This window comes from Drosophila elegans, unplaced genomic scaffold (genome assembly GCF_018152505.1).
Source record: "Drosophila elegans isolate 14027-0461.03 unplaced genomic scaffold, ASM1815250v1 contig_814, whole genome shotgun sequence".
Classification (NCBI taxonomy): Eukaryota; Metazoa; Arthropoda; class Insecta; order Diptera; family Drosophilidae; genus Drosophila; species Drosophila elegans.
The window spans coordinates 18,654,503-18,680,460 of NW_024546167.1; the positions used below are offsets into that span (position 1 = coordinate 18,654,503).

General features: G+C 36.0%; 2 protein-coding genes across 5 annotated transcripts in view; one reads left to right on the forward strand and one right to left on the reverse strand.

Annotated features, from left to right (window-relative positions):
* Nucleotides 1-25,958, reverse strand: part of LOC108147933 — a 56,577-nt gene that overhangs the window by 15,642 nt on the left and 14,977 nt on the right. The gene's annotated exons all lie outside the window — the stretch shown is intronic.
* Nucleotides 8,249-11,155, forward strand: LOC108147935 (transcription activator BRG1). The gene is made up of 2 exons (XM_017274720.2): nucleotides 8,249-8,632; nucleotides 9,072-11,155. Exons 1-2 carry the CDS (start codon nucleotides 8,452-8,454, stop codon nucleotides 10,838-10,840), a joined length of 1,950 nt encoding a protein of 649 aa, XP_017130209.1. The 5' UTR covers nucleotides 8,249-8,451; the 3' UTR covers nucleotides 10,841-11,155.

Here is a 25,958-nt window from a genome sequence, read left to right on the forward strand (position 1 = left end):
CATTCCATTCACATCCATTTTAAGGCTTAAACTTGGTGGTAATAGCGTATATGTAGATTAACTTTTCCACCTTATCGCTTACTAAATTTTGTGTGAGTTTTATGGCAAATAGTTTCAAGTTGGGTAGCCAGGAATGGTTATTTCTGAAAATTACGCAAAACTTGTTTAAGTGTTTGATATATTTTAACGTTTGCTGAACATATATACAAATTATTTAATTAATAAGGATGTAAAACCCCAATGGAAATATTTTCAGGATTGCTGAACATTGATAGATACTATGTAGGTAATTACAATACATATTTATGTATATATTCAGCAATCCTTGAAAATTTTTCATTCAATTATAATTGAATAAATGTGAATAATAATAAGCCGCTGTACAAAATGATTACTATTTTGTATAGGAAGGGTATACTTGGTTATTGGCTTTTTAAGTGATGCAAATATTTTAATGGTTGCTGAAGCAAAATTCAAAATTATGTAAATAACTATACAGTACATCTTAAATATAATTAATTTTTTTATTTACATTAAGTCAACTTTTAAAAATATAATGCATATGTAAAAATGATTACTGTAGTGGTTATAAGATTACAATAGTGCAAAAAGAGTTTAGAAAACATAAAATACTTGAAAAGAAATAAGTTTTAATAATAGCAAAAATAATCTTCAATCTCCTTATATTTTTATGCTATTTATTTATATAACTATATTTATTTAGAAATTGTAAGTCACGTACAAAATTGTTAGTTATTTTCTCTTTGCCTTTGTGGATTTAACTGCAAATTAGTCTGGGAATAAGCTTTATCATTTCTCTTCTACTACTCTTTCCTTACATTCCTTTGATGCATTTCCCTTTCTGGCAATGACACCTAGCGAATGATTTTATGACGCCATCAATCGCATGCCAATCCCACCGAGGACCGCACTCAATGAATTTATTGTACCTATATGCGAATTGATAGCTAGTGGCCATTCAATAAATCAAAGAATAAATTGTGCATACAAAAGTAAGCCAAACATATTTGAAATCATATTCATACATGCAGTCAGATATAAAATATATATATATATCATCCTACCTACCTATATTCAATAACATAATATGGCAAAAAAAGAGAAGAGAAGCTTAATTAAATTCTTGCATTCAATTTGGCATGAAATGGTTTGATTTGGCAGTGGGGTCGAGTGAAAAGTGAAGTTCGCTTCCAATTGATTTGCTGGCGGTTTTGTGGTCCACCTATGTTTGTCAGTGTGTGTTTTTGTGTATGGATGTTACAATCTTGCTGATTCAGTTGAATTTTAATGAAACTTTTTCCTATTTTTTTTGCAGAGAAAATTGAATCATAGCGAACTCACACACTCACACACTCACACACACACACATCTCGTTGAGATTTTCAATTTTCTATTGAACTGACTGGGGGCAAGTCGGAATAAAATGAAAGAAATCTGGAGTATAAAAATATCATAAAGTAAAGTAAAACTCTTCAAGTCCTTTTTCGAGAAACCGGAGGCGATTGCATTTCTCTGCGGGCCATGAATTATTCATCCAACAAACTGCAATGATAAGCACCCTTCTAAAGGCACCACCCACAGACCATAATTTAGCTCGAATTCACTCTCTCTCAAATTCACAATAAAATATGCAAAAGCCTCGCCAAGTGCCAGAGACCTTAAATAATAATAGGGCATAGTGAGCTATCTATGGGAGTAAGTAAGGCCCAAACCCATCTACCATCCACCATCTACTATCGCTGTTAAGCTGCACAAATTTGCATATTCATTGCTGAAAGCGAACTGAAAAAAACTGAGCTTAACTGCGGCAGATTATAAGTTTCACAACTCAATAATTAAAAGTAAGCAATAAAACGAAAATCGCGTTGAAAAATTGGGAAGGCTGAAAAAAGTTGATACATTTTTAATACACTTGAATTTTAAAAAGAAATTTTAATTAAAAGCAAAAGAAAATTGTTCAAAAACATATTTTTAATTTTAATAGTACATACAAAATTTAATTGCAAATATTTTAAAATTAATTATAGATTTTAATATTTAAAATGGATTTCCAGGTTGTAAAACTGGATAAAATAAAGTATGTTTTAATAATTTAAATCTTAAATTTAATGGAAAATAAAGCTTAAATCGTGGCAGAGCATCATCAGCAATGAAAACAAATTCAGGTGAAGGCAGGTGGGATTACTCGATGTCTTCTTTCATATTCCCCTGTCAACTGCACCTTAATACCATATACTCCTCCGTACTCCGTACTCCGTACAGTATGTAAATTCCTATATTTGTAACTGCAATCTGGGATAGCACGCGTCTTAAGCGGCTTATTACAAATTTTCAGTTGCTGTATTGTTGTATGCAAAAGCAAGGAGATGAGTTTAAATTATGAATGCTCGTAGGCAGATTCCGACTCAAGTGGTTCACCTGCCCTCGAGTTTTACCCATTCCCTCTTAGATTATTGGCACTTGAGCTCTTCTGCAAAGTGATGGTAAATAATTGTAATTGAAGATGGCAATTGTTTGCCAGCAATTAGCCCCCTTCTTTTGGATATATGTACAGAATGATGCATGCTTGTATAATGAATTTTTGTGGGGGCTGCTGATTGACGCCTTCATCGCTTTTTGTTTTCGTACATTTTTTTGTGGCTACGATGAAATCATCTCTTTATATGGCTATATGTATGTTAAACAGGGTTTGGCCATTTAAACAAAAATATATTAGTTACTAATATTTTGAAAGCAATATCCGCTTGAGTAAGTGACCTTAACTAATATGCTAATTGTGGATGGACTAATCGTTTTATTTTTTATAAAATCATTTGTTGGTTATTTACCAATCTGGGGGACTATCAAATAATTAATAAACATTAATTAACAATTATTTTTGTTTTTTTTTTTATCTTGTCATACATTATTTACTAGATATATTTTTTAGTGATATTTCATCTTAATTAAATACGTTTCTATAAACATTAAATTAGTTTCGAATTTTTTGTAGCTTTTAAATATATTATCCCCAAATTTAAGCGTGATTAAGATTTTCCGCTCAATTATTTTTCTGTCATCCCCGCACAAGTGCAAAACAAATTTAATTTGGTTTGACTGCCGGGAAAATATTACTTTTCTTAACCGATTTTCCAGTTGCTCAAGTGAAAACCAGAAAATCTGCCAAAATGGGATTATTGATATGAGTCTTGTAAACCTTGTTCGCTTGTTTGTTTGTTTTGGTTGTTTTTTTTTTTTCATTGCCCCGCCCACCCCTGAAGCAAATATTTGCAATTCGGAGGGGAATTGTTCGCTCGGCTTAAAGCTTTAAAAAGTTTGTAATATCGCTGCAGACGAAGTTAGGGCTGCGCAGATCAACTCATCTGTCAGTGGGTTGCCGAGAAAATGCTATGGGGAAGATGCGTGGCTGGTGGCTAAAGTCTAAAGTCTGAAGTCTGGGGGCTCAGGGGCAGACATTTATTAACATGGCTTGGGTGTGGCACAAGACGGGCAGAAGAGGGCAGATGCTGCCAGAAAGGTGTTAAGTGGCAGATTCAGACGACGAGGGGCGAAATGATGATGAAGCGAATCTCACATATCAGCATAAATAAATTTAAGTGTCGAGCGCGGAGGCACAAAGAAATCTCCGTAAATTTCGCTACCATCCGACCGATGTGGCATAAATATAAATTACCCGCGAAGACGGGTATTCCGTTTTTTTTTTTGTTTTTTTAATGATAAAAAATATGGTAAATGTGTGCCAGCGGAACAGACAAAATATTTATGGAAAATATTCGACGCGTGTCCGTTGATTTTTCTGTGCGCTTCAACGCGCGGCTTTTTCATTTTTAATGGCTAATTAAATTGGCAAGCAAAAGGCAGAAGTTAAAGCTGAATTTGTTTGGCCCTAGAATTCAATGGAAAAAGTGGTGGATGGTCAACGATATTTGAACTTTAATTGGAAGAGCTAAGGGCAACAACCGGAGTAGACAAACACAGACTCGGTTATAAAGAAACACACAAATGCAGTGTTGGCCGGGAAACCATTTGGTCCCAGAAACATTTGGTCAAGTTTAATGCGGTCGTTTTTTTGGCAACTTAGTTGGCATGCTCTTTGCTCTTAAATAGCGTTGTGTGAAAAATATAAATTTCAAACCAAAATCGATCTATTTTAGAAGCCTTTATTTAACAAAATTGGTATAAAATTAATTCCAAAAATACACATTTTCCCAATAAATAAAATAAAATAAATATTATGTTGTAAAGTCAATATATGTTCATCCATTCATCAAAGCCTATAATAGTTGGCTGTCCCACTTCCACCAAACCACCGCATCATAACTCGTTCCATCACTGACCCATTTTCAGTTTTTGCCATTTAAGTTTTTGCGTAACGACGAACGCACCTTACTGCGAATTTACCAGAGGCACTTGGCCATCTCTAATAGGAAATGCATTTGGCGATGTTCAAGTAAATTACGTCAGCGGCTTGCCGCACAAACAGTTTTCGAGGGAATGAGTGCCAGCATGGGCTGCTTAAAACACACAACACTACACAGAGAGAAAAACTTGATCAAACATTATAAATATTGGTTTCAAAGTTAAAACTTGGCTTGTGATACTTCGACTAAAATATTGCTTTTTATATCATATTAAAAATATTGTATCAATACAATTATCAAGAAAAATAATAGTAGTTTAAGTTCTATTTGCTTCAGATGTGAGTTATATAATTAGGAAAAATAAGCAAATTGGTAATGAATTTTTCTGTTTCTAATAATTCCTAGTATGTTTTTCTCAGTGTACTGTCTCCCCGGCATTCTGTGCGTTTCACTGTGTGCTCCAAATATGGGAGCAGAGACAAAATGGAATTGCCGTTGTTGTTGCTTCGGCGATTCAATCCGAATCCGATGCGTTGAAAGAGTTGAGTTGAGTTGGCTGGGAACGCGATTCCATACGAATTGGGTCAACTGCCGCGTTTTTGGCTCAAAGAAGAAGAAGAAGAGAGGAAGCAGAATGGGGGGTGGGAAAAAGGGGGAGAGCCTGCCTAACGGTTAATGTTATTGCCGACTTTGCCATTTATCGCCGGCCATTGTTCGCCACAAGCTGAGATTTCCAGCCAACTTTGAGTTTGCGCTTGGTTTTGGCTACTTGCTGTGAACAGAAAGTCAAGCGTTTGACTTGACTTTGCGACCCATTGAAACGAAAGATGGAAAAGAAGAAATCACAAAGCCAGCTCAGAGGAATTAACTTCTTCATTGTGCGTTTGACCCAAGTGCCAAATGCAAATGCAAGCAAATCATCTCTAATTGTGCATCTCTTTGCGAAGAAGTCATCGTTGCACAATAATTGACAAGATATGGTGTTCAATTTATTTATTGCACACAATGCTTGAATGGCCAAATACAACTCAGCTGACAAAAGCAGAAAATCATAAACCCTATGAAAATGCAGTTGACAAATTAAATTAATTTGCTCAAGTGGAAGGGCAAACAATTGAGTGTGATTCACAAAAAGACTGTCCATACAATTCCGGATAAATTAAAGTGAAAGGAAAGCCATTATTTTGGTAGCTTGAATAAATATTTAATTTGTTTAAAATATACCCAGAACTAAAATTATAAAAGGCAATAAAATTTCAAATCGAATTCTGTGATTTACATAAAACTGTCCTTATAATTTACGTTTAAAAGAAAACAACTATTTTGGTAACTTAAATAAATTTTTAAATCATTTTAAATATTTTTAGAACTACAATTTTAAAATTAAATTAAAATTTAAGATTCTAATCAGAAAATAAATATCTTGTTAAAAATTTCTATAATTAAAACTTAAAAAAAAATTAATACTTTAAACCCAATTCAGAGACTAAAAAGAAGTTTCCGTTTAAAGCTTAAAAAATCAACCTAAAAAAGGTTAAATAAATATATAAATCTTGCTAAATCTTTCTTTAATTACAACTTTAAAATAATATTAAAATTGGTTCTTCCCAATTAGTTTCCCAACTCATTTAAAAAGGTATAAAGGAACTCTGCCAAACAATCCAGGCTCAAAAACCGCATAATCAAGTTTTAATTATGCAAAAATTGTTCGCACACACTTCCAGCTTTGGTTTTATCAGACACTTGCATAATTATATAAAGTTTCTCTATGACTTACTTTCCATTTGCCAAATCCTGTTTGATATTAAAAATTCGCTCAAGACAAAGAAACATTTTGAGGCAAACTCAAACAGTGAGGGGAAACTTCAGCAGTTTCTGTTGAAAGTTGAAGAAATGAAAATGACAAGCAGAAGTTCCTGTTCGAGCTCTTTTTGTTTTAGCTGCCAGACATTGTCTTGTTGAGAAATTGCGCATATTTCCGTTTCCGTTTCCTGCAAAAATGCTTATGTGTTTGTGTCTGTCTGGACTTTTTTGCCAACTATTTTTTTTTTTGCGACCTGAGCTGCAGTTTTGGCTGCCCTTCTGTCGCCTGAATAAATTAAAGGTATACATACTGCTATTTTAAACATACGATCCTGGGCATGGCATATAAATGAAACTTTACGAATTTCAATTTGTAATGAAATATTTGCAGTAACCACGAGCTATTCTACCAAAAAATGTATTTATAACTTCTCAACTTTAAACCGGTTGTCGGACAGCATGAAGCTTATAATCTGATGCCAGCAAAAACCAGACACTTTTTAATATTTTTCAATATTTGGCTCAGCATTTGATATTGATGAAATTTAGCTTGCCATTGGTAAAAAATGTGTTATTTTTGATGGCCACACAAATGGGTAAATATATATACATATGTGTGTTGATGGGGCGTTTTTCGATGGGGGGTGTACAGCTTTCAGGCAGTTCAATCAACATAGTTGACATTTGATGTAAAAACCTTTCAAACGCATCTCGCAGATAACCAGGGATTTTCGTTTTTTTTAAGATACTCTACTGGCACAACGGGTGCATTGAATAAATATTAAATTAATAAGACGCATCTTAAAATATATTGTATATATATATAAGGTTTTATGCAAAATAAAAATGAATGGTTCCGTCAGTTGTATCGAACGTATATTTATTTTTACATTTATTAAAGAGTATTCCTTATTGGCGTCTCTTTACCAGTTTATATTTCTTACTTTCTTCTTTATTTGTTTGTAGACTTTGCTATCCGTGTGAAGTTTTACCAATATGTGCCATCCTGTTGACTGACTGCCGACTGATTGCGTATACGCGATGTGACAGTTTGCTGAAAATATGTTGCGTATACGCCCTGTCTACCGCTAGCTACTGTTACTACACTCCCTCCCGAGGAATAGTTAAACTGGATGCTGGAATGTGTGGGCTGTCTGACTGAATCAAACCGTATGTGATTTTTAATTCCACAATTTTTGACATTTGCGTTTGCATTTAAATTAGATTTTACGAGGCCACAAACATTCGAGTACCTACCCATTTGAGGGCTGTCGATTGGATTGCGTTGCAGACATGACAAATGGGATATTCAGTAGTAGTTTTGGGTGCTCTCGAAAAGCCAACCGAAATGTTCTGGCTTTGGGACCATAAATCTGGCAGTTTTCTTACCACCAATTGAAACAATAATTTTGGCCAAATGTCTCAATCGAATTAAGAAGACATTGTCGTGCTGATTGCCCAAGGCTAACCCACTTCTCGTCGATTCGTCTTAATTGCATCATCTTCACCCACAAAAACCCAGTCATTTTGCATCTCAGTTGTTTCACAACAAAAAAGAAAAAAAACGGAAAAAATATAAAAGCAAGCAAAAAAGAAAAACAACAGCAAGCAGCTTCATAAAATTAAACTTAACCGTGTTGATGATGTTCATTAAACGAACGCAATCATAATAACTGCCAGGGCAACCAATATTAAACACAAAATGGTGTAAAAATTAATTAAGCCCTAATAGCTGTGAAGCATTTTTTCGCAGCCACGGAATCTGAGCTTGAGTAAAACGCAATTCGTATTTACCCACACCGACCTGAAAATGCATAACTTTAATCGTTTCTGCAGATTTAATGCGAGTTTGAGTAACCCAATTTAAGCGACCATAATTAATAACATTTTCTTTTATATTCAAGTGATTTTGGCTCACCCTAATAGGTTCCATAACATTTTATATTTTAAATTGGCGATGACAAAGCAAATTGAATTCCTGTTATTTTAAAATAATTTTAAAAGTAGATTTTAGTGTCATATATTTAAAAAAGCAATATAGTTTCATATTTCTCAGTATGTTATACTCCTTAGTCAAGCACTTCAAAAACCAAAGGCTCTGACTATTCCATCAACTCTTTATATACTTTTTTATTCAATTTGACAACCTCGTTCGGTTCGGTTCACATTTTGTTTACTAACAATTTTTCGGTATTGGTCCACATTTGTCAGGTGAAACTGCCACTAAATTCGAGCACTTTTAAACAACTGACATCCTTTCAATAAAATGACGTTTACGTACAAGGAACTAATTGACGTGGCCATTGGCTCCCCGGAATCGGGACATGTCAACTTTTACGCTTTGCATGTGCTGCTCACGTGTTTTGCCCAGCGATTGGAGGTCCTAGATGAGGTCGTCGAACAAGAGGACTACATGGTTGCCAATGTCCGCATGCAAAGCAGTTTATGTGAGTAGAAAGTAGAATTTGCATATTACAAGGTTTCAGGGTTGCACTTTTTAAAGTAATTTTCTAAGCATCGTTTGAAAATAATATGTCCGGATTACTTTTACTAGCTTGTTAAGTATTTATTATGTTAGCACTCCAAATCAAAATAAGAATTAATTCAATATTAAAGTTTATAGCCCCAATACTTTATAATTTCATTTCTATACCGAAGATTCAAAAAAAGTAGTTTAAGGCCATATTTATTTTTGATACTTTCGTCGAATTAATTTAATATTAGTTTAATATTCATGTAACCATAGTTTAGTTTCTATGACCATTTATTTTTTAGCTGTTCATCTAAATAATATTATTGATTGTCTAAATAAAATAAGATGTCTTTTTTAAGATCTTTATGGACTTCACTTCTTATAACCAATTTTTTTTTTATTTTTGTTTTTAGTGACTTTGGGAAACACCTCCAAGTTCCGCCTGTTTGCTGGTGCGGATGCTGAGGAAGGAGCAGCCGCTGAGCCGGCAAGTGAGGCTGCAGCCGAGGAGGCAGCTCCCCCATCAACTCCGCCCGCGGAAGAGGCTCCTGTTCCGGCGACTCCTGCGGCAGAGGAAGCTGCGGCTCCGGAGGAAGCTGCGGCTCCAGAGGAACCAGCTCCCGAGGAACCTGCTCCCGTAGAAACTGTCGCAGCCACGCCAGAAGTAGTGCCCACGCATGAACCAACTCCAGCGCCAACACCTGCCCCCGAGGAACCGGTGGCACCCTCAGCCGGTGCAGAAACCCCAAAGGTACCTACAGAGACGCCACCGGAGCCCAAGATCGAGGAGCTCGGTCCGCCAGCATCAAGGGTGTCCTCGCGATCCTCCACTCGCGACAAGGCACGACAAGATGGTTCGCTGACCAACAATCTCACGCGTCTCGAAAGACGTTTGTCCAAAATGGAATTGCACAGGGAACAGACCACCATAGAGATGAATCAGTTCGTAAGCAATCTCACTGGACAACTAAAAATCACCATGGAGCAGGTGAACAATGTGACCCACATGCTGATCGATCGGAAACCGAATCCGCATAGGGTAAAAGTACTGCGTGACATAGCCAAACAGATGAGGGTGCTGATGGGAACCACAGGCGATGAGGTTTCAGTTAGTTGGTCCAGTGGCGAAATCGTTGAAGCCGAAGGGGAGGAGCTTTCCCTGGAGGAGGTGGCCGAGGAGTCCTCCGCACCCACAGAAGTGGAGAAACCCGAGGAGGAAGAGGAATTGGGTCTAGAACAGCAACTTTGTTATACACCCGAAAAAATGCTAAATGAGTTACTGGATCTTAAGTCCCAATTCTGTGGTTTGACCAACAAAGTCAATGAATTGGCAGCAGCACTCATGAAGCAGGACTCCCAAAGACTCATGGATATGATGAGGGATCTGTCCGAAACAGTGCGCGAAATAAAGCTCTATATGGCCAGTAATAAGGAGGCAACTAGCAGTATGATGACACGTCTTAATGAATGCGTAAATCAAATACAAGTGTTGAAAAAGTCTGCTGCCCACTTGGATGAGGTGAAGATGGACAAGACAGAGGTGGAACTTTTACTGGCCGAAAAGGTGGACTTCCAGCAGCTGGCCACCAAAGTGTCGCTGGAGCAACTCGAGGAATATAAGGCCAGATTGGAGCAGATGTTCTGCGAAGTGCGTCATATTGTAAGCTTAAATGAGAAGAATGTCCTGCAGATAATCGACAATCTGCGTATGACCTTGGGCATTGATGCCTTGGAGCTGAGTCTCAAGGACTTTAGGGAAATGATCGAGAGGAGAGTGCAAATGATAGCCGAGGCATTGCAAAGGTATATGGAGATGACCAATGATGATTGTGCTGCGGCCGCTGGAAGGGTTAAGGTCATGCAGGACTTGGCCTGTCTGGCCTGCGACACCACCTGTGTGATGCGCACAGTGGAACGATCAAAGGTGCCATCCTTGCCGAATGCCAAGGGTTCCGCTGGCCTTGGTCCCATTGTCACCTACGAACTGGGCCAGATCCGCAAGTCCGGCATCATGGGATACTATCGCAAGGACGAGTTCCCGCATTCGACAAGTGCCTGGACCAAAGGCGTTCCCATGGTCAAGTGCACTCCGCGGCATGCTGGCGGAAGTCACACCACCCACACCGCCGATGAACACATGCAGAAGGTCGTGCTCTCCAAGAAAAACACTGGGTGGATATAATTTCATATATCCAAAAATTAAAGACAGTATTTATTTCATTGTTACACATAATAATTTGACAAAATTTAAGACGATGGAGTGTTATGCAAAAAAAAAAGTATAATCAATGCAGAAAAATTTAACTTATGCTTTTGACGGATAAAAATATATAACTGGGTGCTAAAGTGGTTAAGAATTCCATTTATGCTATCAGCATGGTTTATATCTTTAATTAGTGAAACAATTATTAACCAAGTCGCAAAGTCAAAGCAATCAATATTGAAAAATTATTTTCTAAAGCTGATTTTATTTTAATAAATCCACTTTAATTATAAATTACAAGTGGTCCTGTCAATAACACTTTACGAACCTCTTACATATTTAAAACATTAATCCCTTGCCCAAGTAAAAACAATTAATATTCACAGTATGCAATATTCACAATATGCAATATCCACATATCTCATATCCACATATTTTAATCTCAGAACACACAAGTTACACTTCACTTCAATATTCATTGCATCACCGTATAATACTACAAGCGAATTAAATAAAATATGTTGACTGTAAGCGATTTATGTTAATGGACTTTTTGGCCAAGAGCATTAATTTTCAAGTTTCGATGGCTGTGTGCGACACTTTGAAATTACCATTGATTGCACTTTTTAACTGGGAGATTTTAATTGACGCAGTTACCTACAGCTATAGCGTGTAGTGCAAATTCATGGAAATATATTTTAACATATTTATTTTCGTTTTGTGGCTCATTTAAATTTGGCATCGCATTGCAGCATTCGAAGCGTGCTTGTGGCAGCAATTGATAAACAATTTTTATTGTCCTCTGCTTGGGGTGTGAGCCTATTTCTGCTCCTGATTGTGGGCTTACAATGAATGACTTGAATGTACTGTCAGGGCTCGTTTTAATAGGCTAACGATTAAATGCATAAATTTGCCATAAATTGAAACAAGCAAAAAGCTGCAAAACATGACAGGAATAAATATACATATAAATTCCGAAGGCCATCAGCCGGAATATGGAAAAAAGGCAACCGTAAATATGGCAAAAATGTCAGTTACCATTGTTCAAATGTTAACTACAATGGAGAACTTCCTTCGACATAAATTTTAAATTATTCAGCATATTAGTCAGATGCCATTTACATATTTAACATGAATTATTGAATTGAGAATATTTAAACATTATTACTATGATTAAAATGATGAATTTCAAGGTATATAAACACATTTGCAAACTTAATGTATATATATTTTATTAACCATACAAATGTGTAAACAAAGAAGTCAGCATTTAATATTAATTTAAAAAGTAGTACACATTAGCATACGTTTTTAGAATTTTTTGTTAAACTAAATAAACTGCAGCAAACAACTTTCAATTGATGTTTTTTAGTTACTAATATGGTAAAAACAAGTGCTCGGCATTAAAGCCACATAAGTGAACGCTCAAATTAATTAGAGCCGGCAATGTGAAAGAGAGACAACAGCAGCGAAAATGTAATGGAAACAGGTCAGTGCATAAATTGCAAGTAAAACGGGCGAAGCCGGAAGGCGAAAAAAGGCCGAAAGTAAACAGAAACGGACTAAGTTGGCAAAACGTCAGCGATAAAAGCTATTGAAATAACTAAGTGTGACAAAAACATTGCACAGAAAAAAAGAAATATCTTTAAAGATATAAGTGTAAGCTATTGGTGTAGTGTGACCTTATACAGAGACGCAAAGCATGATGCAAGGTCATACTGCGCTTTTATTTCCTTTCAAAGCAAGTTTAACCCTTTTTATAAAAAAAAATCATTGAAAATGGTTATGAAAATTATCATAAACTTTTCTTTGTGCATCGATGACAGGCGACTTAGGCAAAAGCGGCAATAACGTCAACTGCAACTCCATGAATTGTGCAATGGACACCGCAGATGGCCAGAAAAAGGAAAGAAGCAAACAGAGAGGAAAACAAAGACATCGGGCAAATAAATTAAAATGCAAATTTAAACGAAAACGAGTGTAAACAGTAAACACTTCAAATTGGGGTCTGAGTGCAAGGCTAAGACGGAAGTCTCTCGATCTCGACATCTCGTGGAAAGCAAGAGCAAAAGCCAAAAAGCAAGTCGCGGAAATGACCCAAAAAAAAAACCAAGTAGAGACCCAGACACATGATGGGAAGAAGATGCGCCATTGTTGTCGCTCTTCGAAGGTCACACTTGGAGTGGGCGGGAAATCGGGTGGTTTGCCGAGGAAAGTGTTGAGCTTGAGCCAAATTGTTGAGCCAATTTCCACGTCTCACTTACCCCATAACCAACTTCGATTGCGGCACTCTGTTATCTCTGCGCAAATATTCCCAAGGCTTTAAAACTTTGCAGACTCACCTAAAAAGAAAAGAATATATATATGCCGTGATTAATATTAATAGTGGGTAATGGTAACTTTTTGATTTGCCATGGCGAAAAAAGGGCGAAAAACTTTACTTGTGCATGGAAATTATTTATTGCATGTGCGGCTGAGAAACCCGCATTTCCATTCTGCGGTTTTTCGCCCTTTTCCCTCAAAATCAAAAAATAAAAAAGGAGGAACAAGTTTTGCGACAAAATTCCGGCATTTCTAAACAAAGCTCGATAGAAAAGTTTTGTGTAGCTAAATGGTGATAAACAAATAAAAAAGTCAAAGACAAATAATTTGTGCAAAGTGCTTGAAGTCCACAACAGTAAAAAAAAATGTCAAATATTTGTAATGAAGAAGTTTGTTGCAAAGTGGTCACGGAAGTATACAAAATATGTTTTATGAAGGGATGTAAAAAGATATCATTAATGGATTATTGCGATATAACATTGAATGTTGATGAAAAATAAGGGAAAATGATCGCTTTGACTAAATTGTACCATTAGCCGTTATTTAATATATATTTTCATGAATATTTCCTGGCTCAATATTTTTTTTTCTTCATAGTTTTTACAAAAGGTAACGGTTGAGGTAAACATGGACATTTTTAAATTATTTTCAATGCTAAGCGTTTTACGCATTAAATGTTGAAAAAACAAACAACAGTTGAATAAAAGCAAAAACCCAAGGATAAATCAAACCAATCTAATGAACAAAAATTCAATGTTGGGTTGTAAAAAATGTAATCAATATCGCAGCTCAGCAGGGCAGCTTACATAAGCAAACACAAACACTCACAAACTCACATATGCGAAATCGTTTCCATTTCAAAATAGCCAAATGATGTTTAAGTTGGAATTCAATTTGGAGGCGATAGAACGAGGAGAAAGGTTTTCCATCAGAGTCAGACGAGAATGGAAGTCAAAATGAATTATTGCTCTTGGGCCAAACTCATTTTGGTTTTTCTATGTGCGTGTGTATGCCAGTGTGTTAAACAAACATAAGAGGACCAAGAAAAAAAAATAGCTGACATACAAGTCGTAGTTGAAAAGAAAGGCATTTTTGGCATTATCTTGCCAGCTATTTTCAACTTTTTCTGGCCCAAAGCAAAATGACTTGGAGCGAAGATGAAATAGCCTTGAACTGCACAGTTTGACGCAGCTGAGCAACATATAGGTTTTTCTTGTTTTGTTTTTTGGCCTATACATATATATATATATATATAAATTCTTACCTAAACAAAGGATTGTTAGACGATTTATGATGAGTATTCTGATATAATCTTCAATTAAATGCATAAGAATGGAACTTACATTTTATTAGTTTTAGGAAATGACCTCTTGTTTTATGTAACTTTGTAATTTACTTTTGGTGCCGTTGCACTTCTACTCAGAGACACATTAAATCTTTATTTATTTTTGTACTTTCAACACAAAGACATACAAACGAGAGGAATCTTTGTGGCTGTTGCTTTGGCTGTTATGACTTGTTTGGGTATTTTTCTGGTCTGAGAGACATTTGCATAAACCGCAAAATCTGCTTGTTTTGAATTAGCATTTTTTGTTGTTGATGCTGATGTTTTTTTATATTCTTCTTTTTTCGGTTGTTCAGGTCTGGCCAATAATTTCTTGGGCCTCTGGCTCCTCATCTCTGGTGTTTTATCTGGCCTTTGGGCGGTTTTATAAAGAAAAAACGAGCTAACTTGAATGTTTGTTATTTTATATTTTTATGTGAAGTAATATATTCGTGGACCTAAATCTTGGTCTGTGTTATTTTGTTTTTATTTAATATTTTTCAGACTGAAAAACATGCTGCTGGGCAAGTGCAGATAAAGAGGAAAGAAATTTTGGGGGAAGTCTTCCAGCTGGCAACTTGTATATTTATCTATATTAGCCATTCACTCATGCGTGACTCAAAATAGAATAAAAAGCACACACACACACAAAACTTTTGCCAGCATGCAAAAATTAGATAGGGGCGGGCCACGCCCATACGGATAGACAGACAGTGGGCAACTTAATAAGTTATCAATCAAATTTCGTCAATCGTTTCGGGTCAAAGCAATCAATTTGCGTGATAAAGTCAAATGCTTGGACAGGATTCGGTGAAGGATATCTTTCAACTCAACTACCACGCCCCCTTTGGCCCGTTTTGTCCCTTTTCAACCTTCGCATGGCCATCAGTTTTTGGCATTGTTTGTCTGACAGTTGTAAAGTGATTTGCTACGTGAATTGGGCGATGCCATTGGGATCGAGGGAAATGGTTTATTTTTGGTTGGAGAGATGGAGACCGAAGGTTACACCAGAATTGGAAAATATGATTTGTATACATTAAGAGATTTGTTTGTCAGTCCATGGACAGCCGAAGATGATTTATATTGATATAATGCATGTGACAGAAGATGTATTATTTTCGTAGTGTGGCATTGTCCGAAATGGAATACATGCATATATTTATGCTGTATTTTGCTCTAATTAAGTCCCTTGGGGAATTATGCCTTAGGTCTGTAAACTTTGCGTAAGTCGAAATGCATGAATATGGAAGTTGTTAAAATAATAAGCACAATCTACGAAGTTAGACACAATGAAAGTTATGCATTTACAAAATATAATATTTATTTTTAAATATTTAATTAGGTTTGCAATCATATCCTATATTTCTGTAAAGCCAAACAAAAGTAGTTAAAACATCCCCAAGTAATTTAAGACCCATTTAAAACATGACCCAAATAATCTAGCCCATGTAAAAGTAAAAGTATATGCAAATAAAACCTTTCCTGAATGAATCTAATAAATAACAGCAAAGTAAACAACCAGCAGTAACCATAAAAACCTAATGTTCTCCGACAATACAGTTCAAATTTCATATCTCAGTCTATATATAGTTCAACCATTTCGATGGCCTTAGACATTGAGACCCAATCACTGTTTGATGTCCGATTTCCGTCATTTAACCAGTTTCTTGCCGAATTATGCATATCACAATCATAATCATCTGTCTATAAATAAACAGAGCATCTAACCGAGCGGTTCCCAAAGACCCGCAGCAAAACATTACAATACAAATCAGGCAATGATAAATAATCATAACAGACTGTTTATGTTTACCAGCATTCGAATCGACATTCCGGCATTCGATTTCCTGTTTGTGCAACACAACCGACAAAGTTTTCTTTCCCAATCGGAACTCATCGAGTTCTAATATAGAAAAAAAGAAGGGAGGAAAAACTTGCCAAGCAATCGCAGAAACTTTTAATGTCGAAGAGTTGAGCAAGTTGCAAACAAACAAAAAATATATGCTAATGGCAATAACATCTACAATGAAGCGTAAAACGTATCCCAAACTGACAGAAAAAAAACACATATTTAATTAAGCCGCAAAAACCGATTAAAAAGTTGACCAAATGCCAGAGGGCCAAAGAAAAAAAATACAGAAGACATCAGCTTGAATATGGCAAGTAATCCGGTATGCGATGTTAATGCTTATAAATAAGATGCTTATTCGGATGGCTGTGATGCTGGTCAGTTTCGATGACGAACCGAAATTATGTGGGTAGATCAAGAAATAGGTACAAACAGTTCGTTTCGCATTTTTAAGGCTCATTCCCAAGTTTTGTAAATTTTCTACAATATTCAAAATAATATTTAATTTTTATGTAAAAAAAATGTATAATGGCCTATCGAAAAAATCCTACCATGTGCAAAAGTTTATCGAATCATCTTGACATTTAGGTTTTAAGCTTAAATTAAGTAAAATATCTATTGAACTTAAAGTTTCGTTACACACTGTACCCAAAATAGTTTCGAGGAAGTGCTTAAAACGTGAGTTTCAAATATTTTATCGATTGGCTCAGCAGACGATTCCAAGGTCAGCATCAAGCATGAAGCATCAATGACAACTAATCAATATAAAACTGTAGAGGAGGCATCAACGAATATAGCAAATAAATAATGCTGCCCGTTGAGTGAAATCTCTTGAGAGGGGCAACTCAAACTGAAGCGACTCTCGTGTATCTTCAAGTGTCACTGGGATCGAAAAAGATGTATGGTAGATGGATATGGCATTTTGGGTTAGAGAAGGTGGCCTGCTGGGTCAAGTGTGACCAGCCAAGTGAGTTGTAAACAAATGCGCATACTTTTCCCCTCAAGATGAGTAGCATTGTTAAATTGATGTTGCCCAATGGGTTATGTCCCTATTTGTGCTATTTTTGGGCTCCTTATTTTATATATATCCCTCCATCATCCCAACTCTTTTATTTCATTTCGGTTGCCATCCTGTCCCCAAGCAAATAAACTTAAGTGCATTGGCTCGTAAGCTTCAGCTCGACTTGAGTGCTTGTGAAATGTAAAGCATACATGTACGTAGATATTTTAGAGTTTGGAATGTGTTCGGGTTCATTTGTTGGGGGAGTTGTTGGATGTTTCGGTCTGTCTAGCTGTTTCCAAATTGGTTCTGAAGTGCGTAAGAGTGTAAATCGATGTAAGTTGAAATTGAACGAAGTGAGCAAGTGAACAAATTGATTGAAAGACAAGGAAATTGAATTAATGATTGTGATTCATTTAATAAGCTTCGCTGTATTGCTACTTTTGAGAAAATAAATATATTTATTACTTACTAATTGACTAATCTTGATTTATCTTTCAATTCTTTAGGTTTTTCATGTAAAACTAATGATCATTCACACCTATTTACATTTAGATAAGAGTAAAAAGCTACTGCAATTTGTTTCTGCATGTCCCAAATCACTTTCTTCAACCTGCGAAACTCTCCCATCATTTGCCGCACTTATGTCTGATCATTAGTGCAAAGTATTTCTTTTATCTGGCGATCAAAGAAATTAACTAATTTGCTGGCATTTGTGTGGCCGAGCAATGTGAGATTGCCATTGCCAATGACATTGAAAGTCGTGCCAAATGTTAATTAAGTTCATCAGTAACGTAAAAATAACCCAATAAAAAAAAGGCGAGCTCGCTCGCACAATGAAGACATCAAAAAGATTACAAAAATGTAACAGCGAAATAATAAAAAGAAGATGCGAAGGCAGTGAAAATAGCAGAAAAATACAAAGCGGAGCAAATGGACAGACTCGCACTTCACTTTTTCTCTTTTTTATTTTTTTTTTTTTGCTTCACTTTTGTTTTTACCATTGCCGCTGGAAGATGAAAGCAAAATTTCTCTGAATGACATTGAAATGAACTGGGGTGAACTGAAAATGAACTGCGCTGATCCAGCGATGAACTGTCGTGAACCGAAAATGAACCAAAGTAAGCCGCAATTACGCTGAATAACAGTATTTTCATGTTTATGGTACCATTTTGCTTCATTTTTTTTCCTTGCTGCTGTAATGACAGTGCAATTTATGATAATTTCTGGCCAAGGCCGGCGTGCAATAAACATAAAATCGATGCTAAGAGGCAACATTTAAAACATAAAAAACGTACAGAAAATGGGCAGAAAAACAAAACCAAGTCCAGAAGAGGTCAAAATCGTTGATAAATGTGCATGCCTTTGTGGCCAAACTAGGTACAGATTTTCCCGTTGTCAAACTATATTGAAACTAATAAATTTGACAGGCCATAACGAGCTTCAAGTTGGGCGGAGACCCATACAAAAATTGACTTGTCAATGGTTCATTTTTGGCTTTTTTTATTTTCCTTGTTTCGTTTCTGTCTTGTTGTGGTTTCCAGTTTATTGTGCGAAACAAGTGAAAGTGTCAACGCTGTGGAAAATGATAAATGACTGAAGGAATATGCCGGGAAATGGGAGAACAGCGGGCGGATGAAAAGGGAGATAGTGACGTCGGTGGAGAAAGAGAGAGGGAAATATGAGGTTGCTGTCCAATGCGGCGTATACGTTATTTATGTCCTGGACCAAAAACTGCAGATTTAAATTCCGTTGCGCAAGAGCTTTCGCAAACTAACAAGTACATTGCGTATTGACGCAGTGAAATTGGTGAAAATCAGAAATCTAAAATGTATTTCAGCTTTTATTTGTGTAATGTTATTGTATGCAATATTCGTTCTTAATTAAAAACTGTAAGATGAAATTGTATTTTAAAAAAGTCTATATTTATATATTTACGATAAATATTTACAAAATAAATATTTATTAAGTTTTAAAGCTTATTTCAGCTTTTAATTTATTAATTTTTTAGCCACTGTAAATAATTTTAAACAAACAGTATGCTTACTAAATAATTATAAAATAAATGTTCACTTCAAGTAAATATTTACTTAGTAAATAAATATTGCAGCACTTTTAAGGATTTATTTTATTTAATTAATATAGGGCATATAATTTAATTAAAGTTTTTGCTTTTTCCCTAAATCTCGTAGTTTTTTAAATCCAACGCTTGCCTTAATAGTTATGAATAGCCTACTGGCGACCCATAAACGAATCCTGTCGCGTTTTCACTGGGGTCACACATTGTAATAAAGTAAATACGCCAAAAGGGACTGTGGGCCTGAAAGAGGGTCCTTATCTAGGACTAGAGCACGACGCCCAGATAACCGAGCCACAAACTCATGTTGAATTCGTGCCCAGAATAATGAATAGAGTTTCAAGGGGGTGGTTTTGTGGGTTAATGGGGTTACGGTGGGTTAAATGCAGAGGGAAATTATTTGCCAACAGTTGTCAGTTGTCTGAAGAGGAACACACACTCGCATGCAAAAGGTAACTTAAATGCAAAATAAAATCCTTATAATACCCACATTTAACCTTGCAAAATCCGTTGCTGGTTATATACAATTTATAATTATGTTACGCACTTTACCATTGAGTGGATGGAATGCGAATGCGACTTGCTCTTGCTAATTTGTAGATCTTCTTTGTACTTTGTCGACATCTTCAAGTGCTAATTTATTTTTGTGGCCAACTCTTTGGCCATTCACAATTCTTTGAGAAAGTTTCACAAATATCTCGCAAAAGCAAATCGTTGTGAAGGTGCTAAAGCATCGCCTTGAAATGTTTACTCAGTAGATTCGCGAGGTGAAACGAAATGAAATCTATTCAGCGTAGAAAAATGTCTCATTAATGAGCATCGCAGTAAAAGATCTTTGAAAAGATCTTCGTTTGTCAACAGACAGTCAACATTTCTTCAAAGTGATTTCACTAATTTGATTGGCAAATAGAAGGGTTTGTTTTTTTTGCTTAAGGAAAGTGTTTAGAAAGGGTTGGGAGTGGTTAGTGATATAAATGATAATGATTTGATTATCTTAAGAAAAATCATACTTTTAGATTTAATATTGACAACATAAAATGCTGTTTCCTAATAACATTGAATGAATGAATGAAGTCAAAATTAATTAATTCACCCAACAAAATCTATTTCAAATATTTATTTTTAATCTGAACAATTATCTTAAGAAAATCATAATTTTTTGAAATAAATTTAAAAACACAATAAATGCTGTTTTTTCAAAAGGTCTGTTTTAATTGACACATTTAAATACGAGTTAAACAAAAGATAAAAAGGTTACACTATTGTAATTAAATCTCCAAAGCTCCAAAGTAAACAGCACCTTTTTATCTCCAGCAACTTATTTCTCACCTGAATAATGCGAAGATAAAAAAAGTCATAACAAATATGGGAACATAAAATTCAGAGCAATGCGTTGGCCCCCAACAAAAAGCTCCAACTTAGGCCTAAAGTCAAGTCTTTGACCCGATCTCTGCTGGCGTTAACAAACACCACCTCCTCCTCCCCCTTTTTAGGGTCCACCCTTCGTTGGCAATCAAAAGCATCGTTTGTTTTGGACTCATAGGCTCTTCAACTAAGCGAGATGGTACAATGAACTTTGCTAGACCGAGCTGAGTGGGAGATTTCAAAGGGGGTGTTGGGAGGAGGATTTTAGTTGGAGGAGCGGTAAGGCTTGTCGACTTGTGTAATGCAAGGCAAGCAGAAACATCACAGAGGGAAAAAGGGGGGGTACAGAGTCGAGAATCGCGAGCAGAGGCTTCACTGAGAAAAAATAATAATGATAAAAATTGGTTTTTAAAGTTTCCTCTATAAAATAAGTGCAGAATTTTCTTTTTCTATTATTCTATTAAAGACAGCAATGGGAAGTTGTTTAAATAAAAATTTAAAATTAAACAAGTATTTTTTTATATTAGATTTATATATATATTTTTTTTTTCAAAACCATATATAATTTAATTTATTAAAAATTAAGGGTGTCCAGACACACATTTGAGTACACTTAGATTTTATTCAAATAAAGTACTTTATTGAATGTTTTCGAATATAAGACCTATAATTTACTCCCATTTTTCGCAAAGTGCCACGGCTGTTTCTTCTTTTTGCTGCGTCGACTGCGGCTGTTTGCATTTAAATTTTTCACATTCAATTCATTTGAGGCTCGGCAGCGCACAAAAAAAAATAAAAATTGCAGTAGCAGTAGCAGCAGCAGCAGCAGTAGACGAAGAAAACAGCAAACAAAGTTGCAAAGGCAAAAGGGTAGCCGAGTGGGAAAGAGCGGGACGAAGCCAAGTTAAAAGCTGCAAAAATGAAGCTAATACTTATGTTGCAACTAGGGCTACTCCGCCCCCCTTTCGTACACACATATCCTATCCCTCACCTGCAATGACTTGCGGGCTTCACATCATCATCAGCCACATCATACTTTTTTCATTTGGCTGTTACCTATTGTTTACGCCCTCCGGCGTATTGTGTGGGCGTGGCAAACACATGAGAATTCAACATCACAGCAAACTGTGTGTGTGTGTGTGTGTGTTTTGTTTGTGCGTGTTCCCGTTTTATTCATTTCGCCAACTTGCTCTTTTGTGAAAGATGCAGCAGCTTCATCCGCCTCCCCTTGCGGTCGTTTGAAGGCTCCAAACGGTCTAGTATCATCAATTCGAGGAACAAACAAAAATTTTTTACATGAACTAATGGCCAAAGGTGAGTCTCTGGTGAAATTAGTGAGTAGTTTGAGTGCGCAGAGGCAATATATACGCAAAGTTTGGAAACGCAGAGTATTGTGATTGAATTGTGACTATTGACTTAATTTTAATTAAATTTTAAATATTATGTAGTCACAAAAAGTATGGAATCAGTGCGACCAAAAGATTAATTTAAAGAAAGAGTGTGACTAAACCATTAAGGAAAAATTACACTGTATCTTTACAAAGAAAAAGTGTACAAAAAGAACGCTTTAAAAACAGGTCATCTCAAATAAAATTTAAAGACCTGTTAACATTTTCCGTAAGTTAAGCCATTACAACATGAACTCTTTATTCTGGCTGGAAATTGATACATTTCTCCACTTGCCTTTGCAAAGAGTTTGGGTTTTCCTCGCAGATCCATGCATATGTATGTTTTTTTTTCGCCAGATATCTTATTTCTGCACCTGAGCGAGAGCAGAGTACCGTACACTCAGCAACTGGCTAACAAGCCAACTATGTGTAGCTAACGTTCAAATGGGCACACACAGCCAACAAGAACAACAAAAGCAACAAGAACAGTAGTAACAGCAATGTCAGCAGAGTGGGATTTAGGATGAGGATGAGGAGGATAGTCGTAGTCAGCAAGCAGCCTTCTACTTTTGGCCAAAACCCCTCGCAGTTTGGCACTGTTTCAGCGGCAGAATGGACATGTGTGTATGTGTATCTGTGTGTAGACGACGAGGCCACAACGGTAAATCATCACAGACACTCGCAAACACACACAGAGATACACCCAGCTCACACACACACACTTCGCGGTTTGATGACGACAAAACTCGCCAGTTGCCACCGTCAAATATCCCTGTCTCCTTCACATGCTCTTCGGCACAGTTCAATGTTTATTTATAACAGCAATGAACGGATTAAGTAGAGGTCATTATGAATCAGAAATACTCTTTAGTAATTCCAAAAAATTCAAAGTAAAGCCAGAACTACAGTTAAAAGAACTCATTTTAAATAAATACCTTTGGAAAATAAAATGTTTTATATACTGCATGCTCTTAAAATAATTAGAAACATTAAAATTTGAAAATAAAAAAAAACTGATGTCTAGAAAGATTTTGTTCGAACACTTAAATTGCATCTTAAAATATCAGAAAAATTTGTTTCTGCCAACACTTTATGTTGTTTTAGTACTTCGCATTATTTTCAATTCAATAAGTTTAAGAAAAAAATAATTTTTATACAATATTTTTAACATCCTTATAAATTTTAAACAAATGAAATATTCGGCAACTTGCCAAAGTAAGTATACAAATTTCGTTAAATATTTTCTCAAGAAACTTTAAATTCCCAGCATATAAAGTTATCATTTTAGTGGCTTAGCTTCCCCTCGAAGTGCTCCTTTGGACCCACTTGAGCCCGGCTCTCCATCAAAATCATAATACTCTGGCCACTCAAGGCCATCAAAAGAAAGAGATGGCAGCAGTGTGTGCGAACGGGAAAGGGAGTGGTGGAGTTTTGGGGGCAAGAGGGGCAAAAGTGGAGAGAGGGAGGGAGAAAAAGAAAACAGTTCGATTGAATGTCTTTTGTATGTGGGTCAGCAATGCAGTCGACGTCGACTGAGGCAGCGACTGCGGCCGAGAACGGTTAAGCAAACAAGTGGACAAGTGTGCCCATGGTCCCGAAAAGGGGGCGGCGGTCGGGCGGAGGGCGTGGCCGGTGGGGGAAACTTGTTTTTAATCGTTGTCAATGGCCAAAACGTTGAGTGTCCCGTTCGCCGTCGACGGCTGTGGAAGTTCAGGAAGAAAACACCTGGAGAAAACAGGGTGTAAGTCTAACTGATAATAAAAATATCAATACATATTGCTTTCCCAACAAAATACTTTCACAATAAGATATAAAATCATTTAAAAATGTCCATTTTGCATCTTCAATTATAAAATGAATAAATTCTAGAATGAGATTTCCTCGGCAAACAGTTTATAATTGTCAATTTGTTTTTACAACAACAATTTTTTTTATATTTATCAAAAATATATATAAATACTTAAAATACTTATAATCAAAATAAAAATAACTAAATTCTGGAACAAGACTTCTAAGCTAAGGATATTCGATGTAGCAAACTTTCTAATTCTCGATTGGAATTTCAAGAGATTAAAAAAATTGAATTTTTATTTTTATGTGTAACTGGAGATAAAATAAAAAGTTTCTGAGAGGGACGAGAGGAATTGGCGGGAATTCCGTGGCTATTTGCAGGCCAATTTTCAGGCTGCTGCAGTTGGGGACTTGTTTTCTGTGGCTCTGGCTCAAACAGGTTGCACTGTTAGTTGCACTGATTTCGATTGCTGGCTGGCTGGCTGATCGCCGTAAATCAAAGAGTGTGTCCCCCTCCAAATGAATCATGTCAAATGGAATAATTACACAAGTGGCACAATTTTTTTGTACCCCCTTTTCGCGAGTGAAAGATATCCGTCGATGGCGATAAATGTGTCGGCTCTAATATAGCTGTATTTAGTAACATGAATCACTAACTGAAGCCGTTTACGTTTAGTTATCCACATGCATACACATAAACATTTAATCGTGACTGCACACACTAGTTTGTTTTGGGATTTTTAAGCTTTTTTCTTCATTTTTTAGTGCCTTGCTTTTATATTTCCAAATGATTGCCTGCAATTTAGTTCGTGCTCGTCGATTTCGGTCTTGTTTTTTTGTTGTTGTCGTGCTCCCCTTGCATTTGATTTTGGTTGATTTTTTGTTTTTTTTTTTTTTCGTTTTCCATGGTATTTAATACGCATGACTTCAGCTTGAATTTTCGTTGGCTTTGGCTTTGCTTTATATTTACGAGTATGTTGTAACTTTTGTCGCCTCTGTATAAAGTGTTGGAAGCCCTCTTGCTGTGGTGTGGATTGGATGTTGTAAAAATACTGGTTGGGGTACATATTAAATTTAAATCGGTATAATTTAAAAGAAATGATTAAATTTGGCTGTGAAAAGGCAAGTAAATCTATGCAGTTTGTGAGAAAATAATGATAATATATTTTTGCAATAACGTTTTTTAAATAAATCTTTTTCATCACATTTTTTTATCTTCTACTAAAGTATTTCTGTATTTTTGTAACTATAAATAATTGTGTTTGTATATCAACATTTAATTGGTAGCTTCACTTGTTAGGTTTTTATCTGTTTACATGTTAAAGAGGTTTAATGAGAAATTTAAATTAATGTTCATTATATAATTATGGTGAACGACGTTAATTTAACGTAACCTAAAGTTTCAAAACAATTATTTAAAGGTAATTCTTGAACATTTATAGTGTGCAACTTTATGTATCTTGCCATTAGTCCACGTTTCACTAATACCTAACATTGTTTATTTCTCGACTGTTGGCCATATCAATTGCTTCTTAATGAGTGCCATATAAATTGCATTCCCCGAGCTCATTTCGTTCCGGAATATAGTATGTTTGCCCCTGGGGTCCCCGTTGTCCCAAATACACAGAAATAAGTGCAGTCTTGTTGGCTGGCAGGTTTCAAATGCCCAACTATGTTTATACATTCGACTCGCATTTCCAATGGCAAACTGTACGAAGTTGAAGGCGATTGAAATTGGAATCGGAATCGGAGGAGAATGAAGCCGAGTTGAAAAACGGCTTCAAATAGGCATATAAACATCGGCAAATTGCCAGTGGAGTAAACGGCGGCAAGGCATCCACAGAGCCTCATCTCAGTTACCGCATCATCAAACATCATTATTATGTCTTGGCCAACTCACAGAGAGCGAAGAAAACCCGAAAAAAACGAGTCAATCGAGTTGGGAGAATGGCGATTGAAGATTGGATATCTTCGACCAACT